This window comes from Apostichopus japonicus, chromosome 2 (assembly GCF_037975245.1).
Source record: "Apostichopus japonicus isolate 1M-3 chromosome 2, ASM3797524v1, whole genome shotgun sequence".
Taxonomy (NCBI): domain Eukaryota; kingdom Metazoa; phylum Echinodermata; class Holothuroidea; order Aspidochirotida; family Stichopodidae; genus Apostichopus; species Apostichopus japonicus.
Window position 1 is genome coordinate 29,974,739 of NC_092562.1, and position 14,525 is coordinate 29,989,263.

Genomic DNA, 14,525 nt, shown 5'->3' on the forward strand with positions numbered 1-14,525 from the left:
GTTAATGTTATGACGGTACTTTCTAGAACGGCCATTTGCGTCTTTTGGGGTCAACATATTTTCACACGGGGTTTTCACCATGCCATTGATCGATGTATACGGGTGATATGTCGCAAATATAAACTGAGAAAACGAATTGACGACACTATCATCATGAGCTCATGACTATTGGCCTACTACTTTAGTTATATTAAACACATTATTCATGCCTAAAACATCGTTTTTTTGTTTTTATAGATAGTTTGCAGTACATTACTAAGTTCTTTACATATTTTAAAATAATTTTCATGTTTAAAAGTAAACAAAATAGAAAAAATAAAAAGAGAAAACGCCTTTTCGAAAAATGGAAGCGTCCTCGCAGAATGGGCGGGGCATCTTTATTTTGCTTCAAGTTACATGTTTTCGCTCAGAAACAAAGTTTCATACTCCAACTCTAATAAGAAACCAAATTTACATCTCTAAAAAATAACTATTTTTCGTAATCTGCAAGTAAACCAAGTTTATATGTCCATTCATTGTTATTTAAATGGTTAAACAGCACTCATAATTTATCTGGAAGGGTGCCTCGTGGTACATAGCTTTGACTGCAACCTCTCTTACGTCCTGGCGAAGTTAAGACTTATGTCACTGTGTTTTGGGTTCACAGTTAGAAAACGTCCCCCGTCAGTTTCACTACATGTTTCTTTGAGTGTCACTACTCAGTAAGTACAGGAATGTTCTTGAGAAAATTCCTACCTTCAAACGACTGTTCCAAAGTCTAATCAATACTAATAAACGAAGTTGCTCGTTTTCCGACGTTTCTCGTAACCACACATTGACCTTCTATTTCGTTTAAAAAAGAATTTCAACGTATCGTTGAAAATTCCACGAAGGAAATGACCGAAATAACCAATCGTTAAAATTCGTGGAATTTCGATAAAAATCGGGGAATTTCGATGACAAAACGTGGAAATTCGGTTATTTTCCTTTCAACGAATTTTAACGGGAGTTAAGCGAAATCAGTACTGTATAACTACCAACCATATATATATCCCGAATAATCAATTTTTGCTTTTATTCAAACCTCATTAGGTGATGTAACATGAGTAACCAAAATTATTATTTTTTCCCCATACATCACATATGACACTATTAAAAATCTTATAATTGGATTTTGGTTTCTAATCATCATCCCAAAATGTGAAACAAGTAAAGAAATGTTGTGCATCCCACTATTAGAAGTTAAGGGTACTGTAGGTGATGCAAATTGTAACGTGAGTTACCATGTAACGTGAGTTACCATGTAAACGTGAGTTACCATACAATATAATCATGCTTAGAATGTCAGTGTAGTAGACAAATATGCTACCAAGTCAAACTTGACGCACCAAATGTGTTGAATAAACATGGTCATTTCAAGTTTTCTACAGAAAAATGGACAATAATTCATTCACAATGAATTATGGCTTAAAACTGTAAATATGTTATTGAAGTTCAGTTAGTTTTTATCAAAGTCATGATTTGAGAAAGTTGTTGGTTTTCACTGTTTTATAATCATTGTTAATATTAGTGTTTACACAAGGGTCCAAAAATCAGGAACCTACAGTAGTACCCGAGAGCTGTTACCTGTCGGGTATCCTGGTACCCGGAAAAAAATTTACCCTCGTGTCTTCAAGAAACTACATATTGGATGCAGATACTAAACGAATTATATTCTCCACTGACAATGTTTTCTTGTTCAAATAGATTTATAAGGTATAAAACCTTCCTCAATAATTTCTATTTGCTAAATTGTTTCTTTCATTAACTTGTTAATAACTTCATATAATTAACATCACTACTAACATCGCACTGCCGCCGCTGCTTATGTTTGCTCTCCCATATAATATCCAATTTAGCTCTTAAAGGGGATATTTCAAAACTAGGTGTCACTTGACCTAAAATTTATTTTGCCTCTTTTACACCATCAAATGCTGTTTTTATCTGAAAAAGGGTCTAAATTTAGAGAATCAAAGTTATCAAACAGCCTGACTGGTTTCTGTCCTTTACAGGTACAAGAAAATTTATACGCACTCAAAGTTGATATTCCAAAAAGGTAGGAACACTATGAAATAAAAAAATTTCAGTACCAGTAAAGTAACAAGAGGTATGCCACTATAATAATGTTTTTCAATATAGATATTGCACCTTTTTTAAACTTTCAAGCTGCAAAATATTCAAAGACCAATAATTTTTTAATTATAGGATCATATATTTCAGGGTCACACTGTAACAAAAAAATGGTCAAATAGATTTACCCAGAAAATATAAACCACACTGAACAGATTGAATCCAGCTAAATTATCTCTAAGCCGCCAAGACGACACAAACACAAGGGCTGGTCTAGATTGTCTGTCTGCGTGGTGTGGAATGGGTAGCAATATTATGGTCACGCCGTAACGTTACGGCGTGACAATCATGCATGTCACGCCGTAACATTTTTAATTTGGTTCATATTATATGCTGATTGAAAGTCTCAATATTCCAAATTGTGTTCACCTTATAATAGGAAATGTAAATGATTAAAAGGTCCTTAAAATCTCACATAGTCAAAGCTAATCTTTGAGTTATAAAATTGGTGCTTGTGAGCTGCTTTTCAGTTGATGCTCATGATGTTTTGTATGCATTTTAAAGGAGAAACACAAACTCAAACATCAACCTTTAAAACTCTTATGGTAGAAAACTAAAATCTAAGCAAACTGTCAAGAAAAGCTACTGTAGTTAAAGCTCATATCTAGCCCAAGTTATCCATGCTAAAATTTGACAAATGGAAGCTGCCATTTTGCTCAATTCTGGACTATATATATACTTAAGTTACATGAATACATAATTTCCCCAGAAGGATGATGAAGTGTATTTTTCTCCTTCATAATTTTATATTCATTTTTTGTTCCAAAACTTGGTAAAAGTACTACAAAGTCGTAAAAGCTTGTTTTGAAAATGACTGTGTACACAAAAATGTCCAAAAATGTTTGTTGAGTAGTAATGTTAAAGTTTTAAAGGAATATTCACATGGATTTTTGAAAATTCTTTAAAAGAGAGGAACATTTTTGAAACAAAAAGGTGCAAAAACCACCTTGATACCATGTTCCCTTAAAGAGATATGAGTTTTTACAGAGTAAAAAAGTGCACTTAAAAGCATGTTAATTTAATTCTGTGATGTCATACAAACAAATCTATGAAAATTCTGTATGTACTGTATTTCTTTGAAAATTCATCACCTTGTTCTAAGATATTTGAAACATTTTTCAAAAGCAAATTTTGGCAGGTAATAACATACAGTTTATATTTTTATTTGTAAATCATCTGTCCTTGTACCCAACAGTTTTTGTTATGAAAACATTTAATGACATATTCTATCAAAATACATTCATAAAAACTTTGCTTGAATTTGCCACTGTGATGTCACACTTAACCTTTGACCGTCTATCTGCAGACAATTTCTTAGAATTTCAAACTTGAATATTCATATTTGATATCAACATGATTTGTTTCACCAGTTTGTTTAATTTTTTTTTTTCTCTTATACCTGTATACTGATTTTCAAAAATCCTTTGGAAAAGTCCACAATATTCAACTCCATGGACTCAAAGTATATGCTTTGATACTTATATTGGGGTTACGGGAGGGGATGCAGTGGATTTCAAAGGAAATTGGTGTTGATCTTGACTACCTTCTGTGAACACTGTAACTTATGTAAATGACAATGTAAAATCAACCTAGAGAGATTTATTTACTTTTATCTCAAAAATCTCTTTATTCTGTGTCATTAAATTTTAAACATAAATCCTTGTTATTATTGGAAGGGGATCTTATAAAAATCATGTTGATATTAAAACAGTACCCAATGGAGCATTTACTTTCTGTTTTATGATGCTTCTCATTTTCAGATATTTGTAAAATTTAAAGTATGAATTTGATTGTTCAGTGATAATTTCAATATATCTTTAGAAATACAATATATTGTAGTGATTGTTATCATTTTAATACTCAAATGAAACAAAATAATAAACATACTGTACTTGGCCAAATATCAAATTTTCTAAAAAAAGTGTAGATCGTCACGCTGTAACGTCACGCCGTAAGCCAGTTTTCTCCTAAACCACAATGACCTTGCACTAATCCTATTTAGAAATGGTAAAATACATTTTCAAAATAAACTGAGCCAAAGGGGAGAAACTCAATGCAAGTACTTGAGATAATATTCACAAATGAATGCAAATGACGACAAAAGTTCAAATTTATCTTGTCACGCCAAAACGAAATTTCAAATGCACCTCACAGCAAAATGAAAAGAGATTTTTCAGTTCTGATTTGTTTTTATAAATTTGTCTTATGAAAGACTATAAACACAGATTTTGAGGGCTTTTAAAATTCAAAGTCTGGATCATGACAACACAAAAACCAGCCAAATTGTCACGCCGTAAAAAAATTAGGGTTTTGAGATATCCCCAAAACAGGTTTTACTAACACTCTATTATGCAGGCCCAGGGTTCGCATTAGCTGCGCAGTTGCGTGATTCCCGCAAGTTGATCGCATTTGGAAAAGAAAACGTTTAGTTAAAAACCATTTGCGATTATTATTTTTAGTTATCACGTCTATAATCCAGTAACATCTCGTAAATGTCAGTCTTCCCATTTATGAAATAAACGAATGATAAAATAGTATATACTGTAATTGTGAGAATTCTTTCAATTTCTTCCACATGGTAGCCTAACACCACACTCAGTCAATGGGGTAATCTTGCCTAACCATCTGTTTATTCTCTGAAATTGTGACACAGTTATAAGATATCTATGGAAAACTTATATATTATTGCTGTTATCTTCAACCACATGGTAGCCTAACACCACACTCAGTCAATGGGGTAATCTAGCCTAACCATCTGTTTATTCTCTGAAATTGTGACACAGTTATAAGATATCTATGGAAAACTTATATATTATTGCTGTTATCTTCAACCACATGGTAGCCTAACACCACACTAAGTTAATGGGAAAATCTTGCCTAACCATCGGTATGCAAAGAAAAAAAAAGTCACACTTTGCATAGGATTCGGGTAATAAGTTAGCAACCGGATAGTATCGCATCAAGTGGGTACCCGGATACCCGTGCAAACACTAGTTAATATGCGTGTTAATGTACAATTTAACCCTTTCATACTGTACTTAAAAGGGAAGTTTGATTTTGTACATTAGGCTAGGCCAGACATAAGAAAACGGGGGCTGCTAACGCTGTTAGACAGTGAAAGACCCCATTCTCATAATAACCCATAACATATAGATACATCCACATGAAATATTACTCTGTATCACAGGGCTTCTTGAAACTCCCCACTTGAAATGTCACACAATCTTTATCATTGATGTCAATTGTTTTGGCCATTTCCGCCAGTGTTCATTTGAATCATTGGCTATAATGTTGATTCCTATCAGTATTTGAAACTGTAAATAAGTTAATAACAGTTACATTGTGTTACAAAGTGAACACAAGAAGTAATTTTATTAAGGCTTGAAACTGTTACATAAGAATTAATAAGATTGAATTGTGTCAGCAACTTATTTTTTATGAACTGTTATGTGTGGATAAATTGTAACATGAGTTACCGTAACGTGAGTTACCAGGTCAATTCCATGATAAGGTCAACATCATACCAAAAAATTTAAAATCATTGTACATTAAAAATTGTATAAGTTTCCAATAAATAGAATACTTGTAGTTACTAAAAATAATTTTTTCACCCCCAAAACATCATTTGTTTGATTATGGGGTCAGTTATAACAAATGGTTCCCGTTGTAACTAAATTATGAAAAATACAGTGAAATTTCATTTTGTGCAGATTTGTACATAGTAATCATAGATATCATCAGTTTTTTGGACTAATTATATTTGCTATAGCATAGTGCTCACTTAATAGCTTCAATTTTTTTTCGACATCAAGGCATTAGACAATAGTGGTGAATTGAAAACACCCTCCATTTACTGTCACGCGAGTCACAAAATTTACTGTTTTTGTTTTTTTTCTCCTTGCCTGCACAATAGTTTTACCCCAAATAATGAATATCAAGTCTTCACATAGATACCAAAAGGATTACTGAATTTTCCTTTCCAGAAGATATTCAAATTTTGCGGAAAATCACCCTTTATGAATGTCACACGAGTCACGTCACGCGAGTCACGTCAAATCAAGATAGTGTTTCTACCTATTTACTGTGTGTTGGACTAATTATATTTGCTATAGCATAGTGCTCACTTAATAGCTTCAATTTTATTTTGATATCAAGGCATTAGACAACAGTGGTAAATAGAAAACAGTAAACACCCTCGATTTACTGTCATGGAGTCGCAAAATTGACTGTTTTTGCTTTTTTTCTCCTTGCCTGCACAATAGTTTTACTCCAAAATAATGAATATCAAGTCTTCACATAGATACCAAAAGGATTACTGAATTTTCCTTTTCAGAAGATATTCAAATTTTGCAGAAAATCACCCTTTATGAATGTCACGCGAGTCACGTCACGCGAGTCACGTCAAATCAAGATAGTGTTTCTACCGATTTACTGTGTGAAAATTACAGGGATGTTATCTAGTTTGATGAATGAATCACTGATTAAAGATATCATATATGCATTCCCCTTTAATTAGGCAACTTGAATAATATGGGCACACATAATGCAACTAATTAGCATAATTTCATTTGAAATATCAGAATTTAAAATCATGAATATTTATTCGCAATATAATGCCTATTTTATCACCACATTTGGAAAGTTAGCACATGTCATTGATTTTTTAGTATTATACTAAAACATAATCTACATTTGTATCTGGCAATGCCATGTGCTATGACTTGACAACCTTAAGGTCTTAACTGCTCAAGGCATTCCCAAAATCCTATGAGCGAATGTATCTTCTCAAATATTACACTTTTGGTTTATTCAAATATGACAAATGAGAATGGTAATTTGAATCACATTTTGATAGATCTGTTTCTTCTATAACTTTCAAATGAGTGACTTCAACAGACTAAATATTGTTATAAATATTAATTGACAAAATATATTGCCTGAACAACTGTACTACCCGTACAGTATATTACCTACTGTCTGCAGTCATGAAGGTAACTCGGGGACATTAATATCATCTGGACATTCCCAAGGGAAGTACCTTTTGGACACTTTCTAGACCAATGAATGTTATATTTCACTATGCAAGATCTGTACCCTCAATTCACTACTGCATTTGGTCTAGAACTATCCGAAAAGTGAACTTGTCACGCGAGTCACGTTTTCTTGTCACGCGAGTCACAATACATCTTCATCGTTATTTTCATGCGTTACAACTTTTTTTCAAAGTTGCATAGCAATTGAGGTAGAGGTATTTTTCAACTTCGGTATGATTATAAAAAGTGATTGGAAAAATTTTAATAAGACATAAGAAATCGAACATTTGTGTGTGCATTCTGATTTTTGCTAATAGTAACTGTCACGCGAGTCACGTTTACTTTTTCGCATATTTCACCCCCAATACTTGAGGTATAAATATTTTTTCTCTACTGTTGTAAGCATTAAGGCGTACATTCACTGCTACATTAATGCTTTTCTCCCAGGTAATTTCTTTATTTGTTAAATGATATCAAATAGAGAGGAATTTGAGTAAAAATGTCACGCGAGTCACCATGGAATTGACCACCATGTCTTGCATCATTTTTATGCAACTGGACAATAATATATGATTTTTTTGGTATAACTACCATATTTCACTTGTCTTAGAGTTCATGAGACCAAGATATTACAATTGACTGTAGCTTAGGTACAGGTCACACAACAAATAAACACTTGTTTGTGCAGTCTGGAGATCGTTCAACATGGATGGAAATTAGCAATACGACAAGATTATATTTTGCAGATTGCAAAGCTACATAGTTGGCAGTTTGAAAACTGGTGAAGTGGATTCAAGTCTTGATCTGGTGTCAGAAACCTTGTTTAAAGGTATGCTGTATTGACCCCAAATATGCTACATATTCAAATATGGTCACTATGGTCCAAATTCTTGAACTGTATTTATTACAACCTTTGAGGAAATTTGCATCACTTAGACATTCAGTCATCTTGTGTGTTCCTTAAAAAATGTCTGAGAACAATTTAGAGAGTAAAAACCTCCAAGAAAATACTTTTTGAAAACTTCTAGCAATTACAGCGTGTTATAATTTGGGGCGTATACTGACTAAACAAGAAAGGAAGAGAACCAAGATAAAAATGTATCAAATACTTCGTCAAACCATTATCACTGAAATCATTTTCTATTCTTGTTACCAGGTCAGTCTGATCCTCCCTATGTTGCTGTGGTAAGGAGTCCCGTGGCAACCACCACAAATCCAACTATCATTGAAGTATACACAGGTGATTCCCAAACATCCAGTGTAACATTTGATAAAGCAAAGCTTAAAAATAATGAACAAATATTTACAGGCAATAGTCCTAGAGTACCAGATGAAGCAATGACAAACATCAGCAGTGAACCTGCTACTCTTACCCTACCAGCTACCATGGAGACAGCTGCAAGGACTGGTATCTACACCATCACGGTAACAGAAGATGAAAGCCCAGTGGAATGGAGGGTCTTAGTGACCAATGAAAATGGTATGTGAAGTGAAACAATCTATTAAAAGCAAAAGGAGAGTTTTGTAACTTATAATATCAAATTGATTGTGCTACTCTCTACCAAGCTCACTAGTTCACAGTTGGCCCTTTGTGCTGTTAACCTTATTACAATTGTATGCTGCTGCCAGAGTAAAAGATCAGGCTAAACTTTTCAGCATACATTGTAACTGTACATTCCAGTATTGCAGTAAAATGATGAGTTGTGATTAAGTAAATAATGGTAATAAGTGTATTTCCAAAACCTTTATCTTGATTTTGAGTCTCTACATTTAATTATCTCAGTGGTTCCAAAGATAATAATTTACGTTCGTCACATTTACAAATTGTGTTGTAGCCTGAACAGGAGGCCATACTGCATAGTTTTAAACTCATACTTTTGCGTTGTGCCCTTATTTTGGTGGAATACGAGTACATTCAAAATGGCCATGCCCATGAGTCGGTAGATGTAGTCGTATTAACTCACGTTCGTGATGTCCATGCATACTTGATACTGAAATGTTACAGTATGTACTGACAAGTTTTGTAACTAAATGTTCGATACTTTCTTCGGCTTTGAAAAAGATTAATTTGACCACATGTATTTAATTAAAGGAGTATTCAATATATTTAATTAACTTCTTAAGGAGCATTCTCGTAATTCTCATTTCAATGTAACCTCTCCTAAGTCGCCCTTTCATTTACCAAAGTGTCTTGCTTATTTGTTTTCCATGCTGTTCCTAAATCCGTAATGTTAAGATATTCATTTTATGAACAATTGGCCTACAGATAATTGTCAATCGGGAGCATCCAATTAGGACGATTACGCTGGTTACCAATAAAAACAGTGCGTGCGTACTATATTATTTTATTAGCATTATAACCAACAGGCCCAACTCACCTCAGAAAAAATAATCACAAAGTTAAAGGTATGAACAAAGAGTACAGTATCTTTGTGTGAGATTCTCATGCATTAGTGATATATTTATTTATTTATTTCCGTTTTCTATGTGTAAACCATGTCTGCTCAAATAGCAAAACTGTATTTTAGGAGACAAAGTACCAAAACACTTCTTTTTTTTCCGCGTGCATTGTGCATACTATAACTACACTGACACAATGATAACATTTTGGGTGTCAATTTAGTAAATTTGTGATAAAATACATTTGGTGCGTTTGTGTGCACTAGCTGCATTGATGCTTTGATAATTATTTCCTCCTTCCACATACATGTTAGCTAGATAACCTTTACATGTTCTGCGCACTATAGCTGCATTTGTTTCCGTGTAGAATTTTCTTTGACTAGTTTTTATTCAAGAGGAATATATGCAGTCACGCATGTGTGTGTGCGTGTGTCTGTCTGTGTGTCTGTGACTCCGGCTTGTAATCAAGATAACTGAACGATGCAAGATCTGATCGGTCTCATGCTTGGTGTGTAGGTTACCCATAGTGAGTAGATCGTTTTTGGTGCCAATCTCATTAATATTCATATGTGGACTGACTCCGTATCTCGGCAACCGAATGGCCGATGTTGTTCAAACTTGTTTGGTGGCATTGGTAGGAGGTGGGGTACATTCGTAGGTTAATAACTTATGGCATCTCATTTATATTCATGAGGGGCCGGGCAATATGTAATTTCATTGAAAATTGCTCATAATCACTCTATGTCAATGACGCAAGGTTTGATCATTCCCATACTTGGGTGGTGGATTACCCATAGTAAATAGATAGTCCCTATTGTTTGTGGTGCCAATTTTATTAATATTCATGAGTGGGTGGGGCTTCGAACAATTTCATTAAATGCTTCCGTGGGGACACAACAATATGAAAACCTTGAAATCTGTTGCAGTTAGTTCTAGGTTAACCCCAATTTTGACTGGACTAATAGTTTAAACCCCGCCTACATCGGTTGTCAATCAATCGTCAAAATTTCCGAGGAGGGGATTATCGGGGGGGAAGTTGTCATTGTTGGGAAACATATCACTCATGGATTCTATGCCAATCCTTGGATCAGTCCAGTTTACATAAAGCCATAGAAATAAGTTAGTACTCAACTTAAATTTAGCTCTTGAATAGTAACTTTTAATAAATGTTTTGTTTTAATTTATATGACAAACAATAAAGTTTCCTACATGAGATCTTGTAATGGTTTACCATAGGTTCTTTAGTTATCTTGACATGACCATAATGGCAAAACTGCTTTTCAGTTCCAATGACCTTTGACTTCTTATATTTGCACACTATGACATCATCGCACATTGAGGCTCAACCATTTGCATGAATAGCATGAATTCTGTCACCCTTGCAGTTGAGGAGAAGTTCACAATGCCCCTTTTCTTTCTACAAAGTTGGTCAATTTTGGACTTTGACCTCCATTGTGACCATTGACAGTTTACATTATTTAATATGATATAAACTTATTCCATCTGCCCATGGGAGTCTTGCACATGGGTTTGAGGGTTTTAATCACCATTGATATTGGTAGGACCACACACATAGTTATGGTTTCAGTCTAAATTTTATGTGGATTGTTTTTGTTTCTGTGTGCCTCCTGCCTCGTTTGAAACACTGTATATTACAGAACTTGGATCCTTGGAAGGGTATCAAACAATACATGCATGCCCTATATTGAATTAAAAATAGCTTGCTGTTTATGATGGAGTTCAATGGTCATGTGAGGTCAGCAAAGGTCAAGTCTGAAAACCTTGCAAACATGGTATCTCTAGAATGGAAATGTGCTTGCATCTCATGTAAAATCACATACCACACTGTAAGGTAAACTGTGATGTATCTCGCATGGATATATGAACCCTGGTGTTTTCTGTTATTATGTCAAAGGTCATCAGAAATCAAAGTGTTCAATCACAATATCTCAAGAAAGAAAACTTGTATGTATCCATTTAGTATCAAAGCCTTTACAGTTGTTTGTTTCATGTGTTGCGTGCTGGTCAGTTTTCTCAAGGAAGAAACAGAAATATATGTGAAACAGTGTAAGCTGCATATATATCTGAAGAAAGGAAATAACCTTTTCATATCAGATTCTTAAAAACTTATTATGTTATCGCAACCTAAATGCATTTTGTTCATTTCTGTTTGGTAGTTTAAATGTTGACTTTTGAGTGTGTGAGGTCTAACAACCCATTCAGGGCATACACCTACCAACTGTTAAACTCCGTTGATCTTAATCTTTAGGATGAGTTTGTGAAACTTTTTCTTGATGCACACACAGACGAGTACCCACACAAGTTCATCTGCATACCTGTTTCAATATTTGTTGCCTGATTATTAAGCAAGTACTTAAACTAAAATAATCAAAAATTGAAGCAACACATTTTTGAGATTGAAGAAAGATTTACTAATGTACATGGCAATGATTGCGACAAAATAATATTAAAAAAATGTGTAACTACAACAGACTGTGTGCTGGTATCACTACCTTACTGTCTAAATTTCTTCTCAGCAACTATTAAAGCATTGGAATATTCCACTGGTGCATCAATCGGCGATAACGTGACTGTCATGGTTGAGTCAAGCGTAGCTACGGCAAAGCTTCGTTGGAGGAGAGATGGTGTGTTTGATCCAGCCGGGTCAACAGGCAGCTCCTGTACGGGAAAGACATCTTGTGATGATACTAGTGCTTTAAACTCTGTTGTCTTTGAGAGCCATGAAAGTGGTGAATACAAAAAACAAGTCCATGCCATCATGAGTGTGATTGTCAGAGGTGGGTGTTTCTTTTGACTTTCATGCTTGTGTGTACTATTCAATGTAGTATTCCTTATTACAATACTATAACACTGCATGGATATTTAATAAAATATAATCTAGTTATTAAAGGGGACACTATCCCAAGCATCTTCAATGGCTTAAATGACAGGAATCATTGTGATAAACGTTGTGTAAAAAGCTAAGAAAAGTTATGTTAGCACTTTCGTTAATCTCTGATGTCATAGTGCCACTAAAATCTAAAACATATTACTGTCTCTTTGTTTTTATCTCAATACATTACATGTATAGAGATATTGTAACAGTAAGTGGGACTCTCTCTTCTCTTAAAAATTTTTCAGCGTCTTCATACGAAGTTCTTTTTCTATGGAATTTCCAGAGCAAGCATATATCATATAGGCCAACAAAAGTTACTATTTTTTATTCCAGAATTGTATCTCATTCTATGACTTTTTCACCGATTTATGTCCAAATTTGGCCAAATCCCTCTGAAAAACAGTTGAAATAAGGCCTTTTTGCACACGCTCAAAAACTTGTTTGTTTCATTGTTTTTGATGATTAAGCCCCGCCTCCAAGTCTTGTGTAGCAGATTGGCTATGACTCAAGCCCCGCCTCCAAGTCTGGTTTGTAGCAGATTGGCTATGCCTCATGGCAGCTACATGAGATATACGAAAATGGTCACCCTCACGACCAATTTACTGTACTGTTGTGAGATGCTGGTACTGGTCGTGTATTGCACACTAATTCCATATACACATTGTTGTGCATTTAATTTATATTAGGACTTCGTCTGTTTATAGCTCCATGGTTTTAGTAATATCAATTTAAGGATTGTTCTTTTGTTCAGGTAGTTTTTCAGAGCAAGAGTCATGATAAGTTTGTTTGATTGCCCATCAGGTATTTTGTATAATTACGTATACACTTTGTTGTGCTGCTGAAGGCTACAAGTTTAGGCTAGGCCTAATGCATTCTATATTAGGCCTTCATTTAGTAATAGCTACATTAGCATTGTACTGGTGGTGTTCAGGCAGTTTTGGGCCATGGTACAGTAAGTTTGTTTGATTGCCTTACAGTGTGTTTTAATTTTTAAGTTAAGTTTCCAACTTATATATTAACTGTGACTCCATAAATTTAACATAATGTTAATGGGATAATACAACAACTATTCATTTGGAATAGAGTGTATATTGTGCATTTCTAGAATGAAGCATCATTATGAATTGACAGCTTGTTTGGTATATTTCTTTAACCCCCCCCCAAAAAAAAAGAATTAAAAACAAAAATTATAATCTATCACATTTTATTTTCACTGGAGTATGTATAAAAGAGGAGCCGGCCATAGCATTACAACTTTTATAAGACTATAAAAATTGGATACGGTTATGTCTTATTTATAAGGATATAATAAGGTTATAAGAAGTATGTTTAGCTTTCTTTTGAACCTGTGATGTTTGACATCAAATATACAAAGAATTAAAAGAAAATACTAAAATGGAGAGGAACTGGGGTGGCTATTAGGGGAGGAGGAGGCCACCCATCACTTTCAATTTAAAACTTATATTCTACATATGTACATTATTTTTTCCAAGTCATAAATCCACGAAATCTTCATGTCAAAATTATTGAGATGGAAAAACGTGGGTTGTTTTGATAATTGGAGGTGTACATAGTTTTGATGGTAGTCACCACTACAGTCTACAGTAACCTACAGTAGGTTGATAGGCCTAGCTTTCTCAAGGCGGGCATCAAGAATATGGTCGAGTTGTTCGCCTCTTCTTATTTGACTGTTGTCATTGACGTCAAACTGTATGACCAAAAATATTATATATATTGATATTGATAATTGTAGAGACAGAGCAAAGATAAGAAACTAGGAATCGAAATTAGAACTTCCAGTATTGAGATACTGCGTCATTGATGCTCTTGTTTATAATTTCTTGCTGAACTGAGGTGAAAGGAGTCTATGGGATGGTAATGGTATGTGTGTGTGTAGTGTAATGTGGAGAATATTGCTTGTGGCTTGGTAGAGATGGTACTTGGCCCTGGGGAAAATCATTTGGTAGGCTATTTGCAGAAGCCTAAATCCACTCAAATATAAGATGAAAACATTCTGTTTATTGAAAGACGAATAATTCTCTCTGTGA

General features: G+C 34.2%; 1 protein-coding gene across 1 annotated transcript in view; it reads left to right on the plus strand.

Annotated features, from left to right (window-relative positions):
• Window positions 1-14,525, plus strand: part of LOC139955788 (uncharacterized) — a 491,243-nt gene that overhangs the window by 79,916 nt on the left and 396,802 nt on the right. Inside the window, exons 2-3 of the mRNA XM_071955163.1 lie at window positions 8,338-8,661; window positions 12,119-12,379. Of these exons, the coding sequence (XP_071811264.1) occupies window positions 8,338-8,661; window positions 12,119-12,379 (585 nt within the window). The remainder of the gene's footprint in view (window positions 1-8,337; window positions 8,662-12,118; window positions 12,380-14,525) is intronic.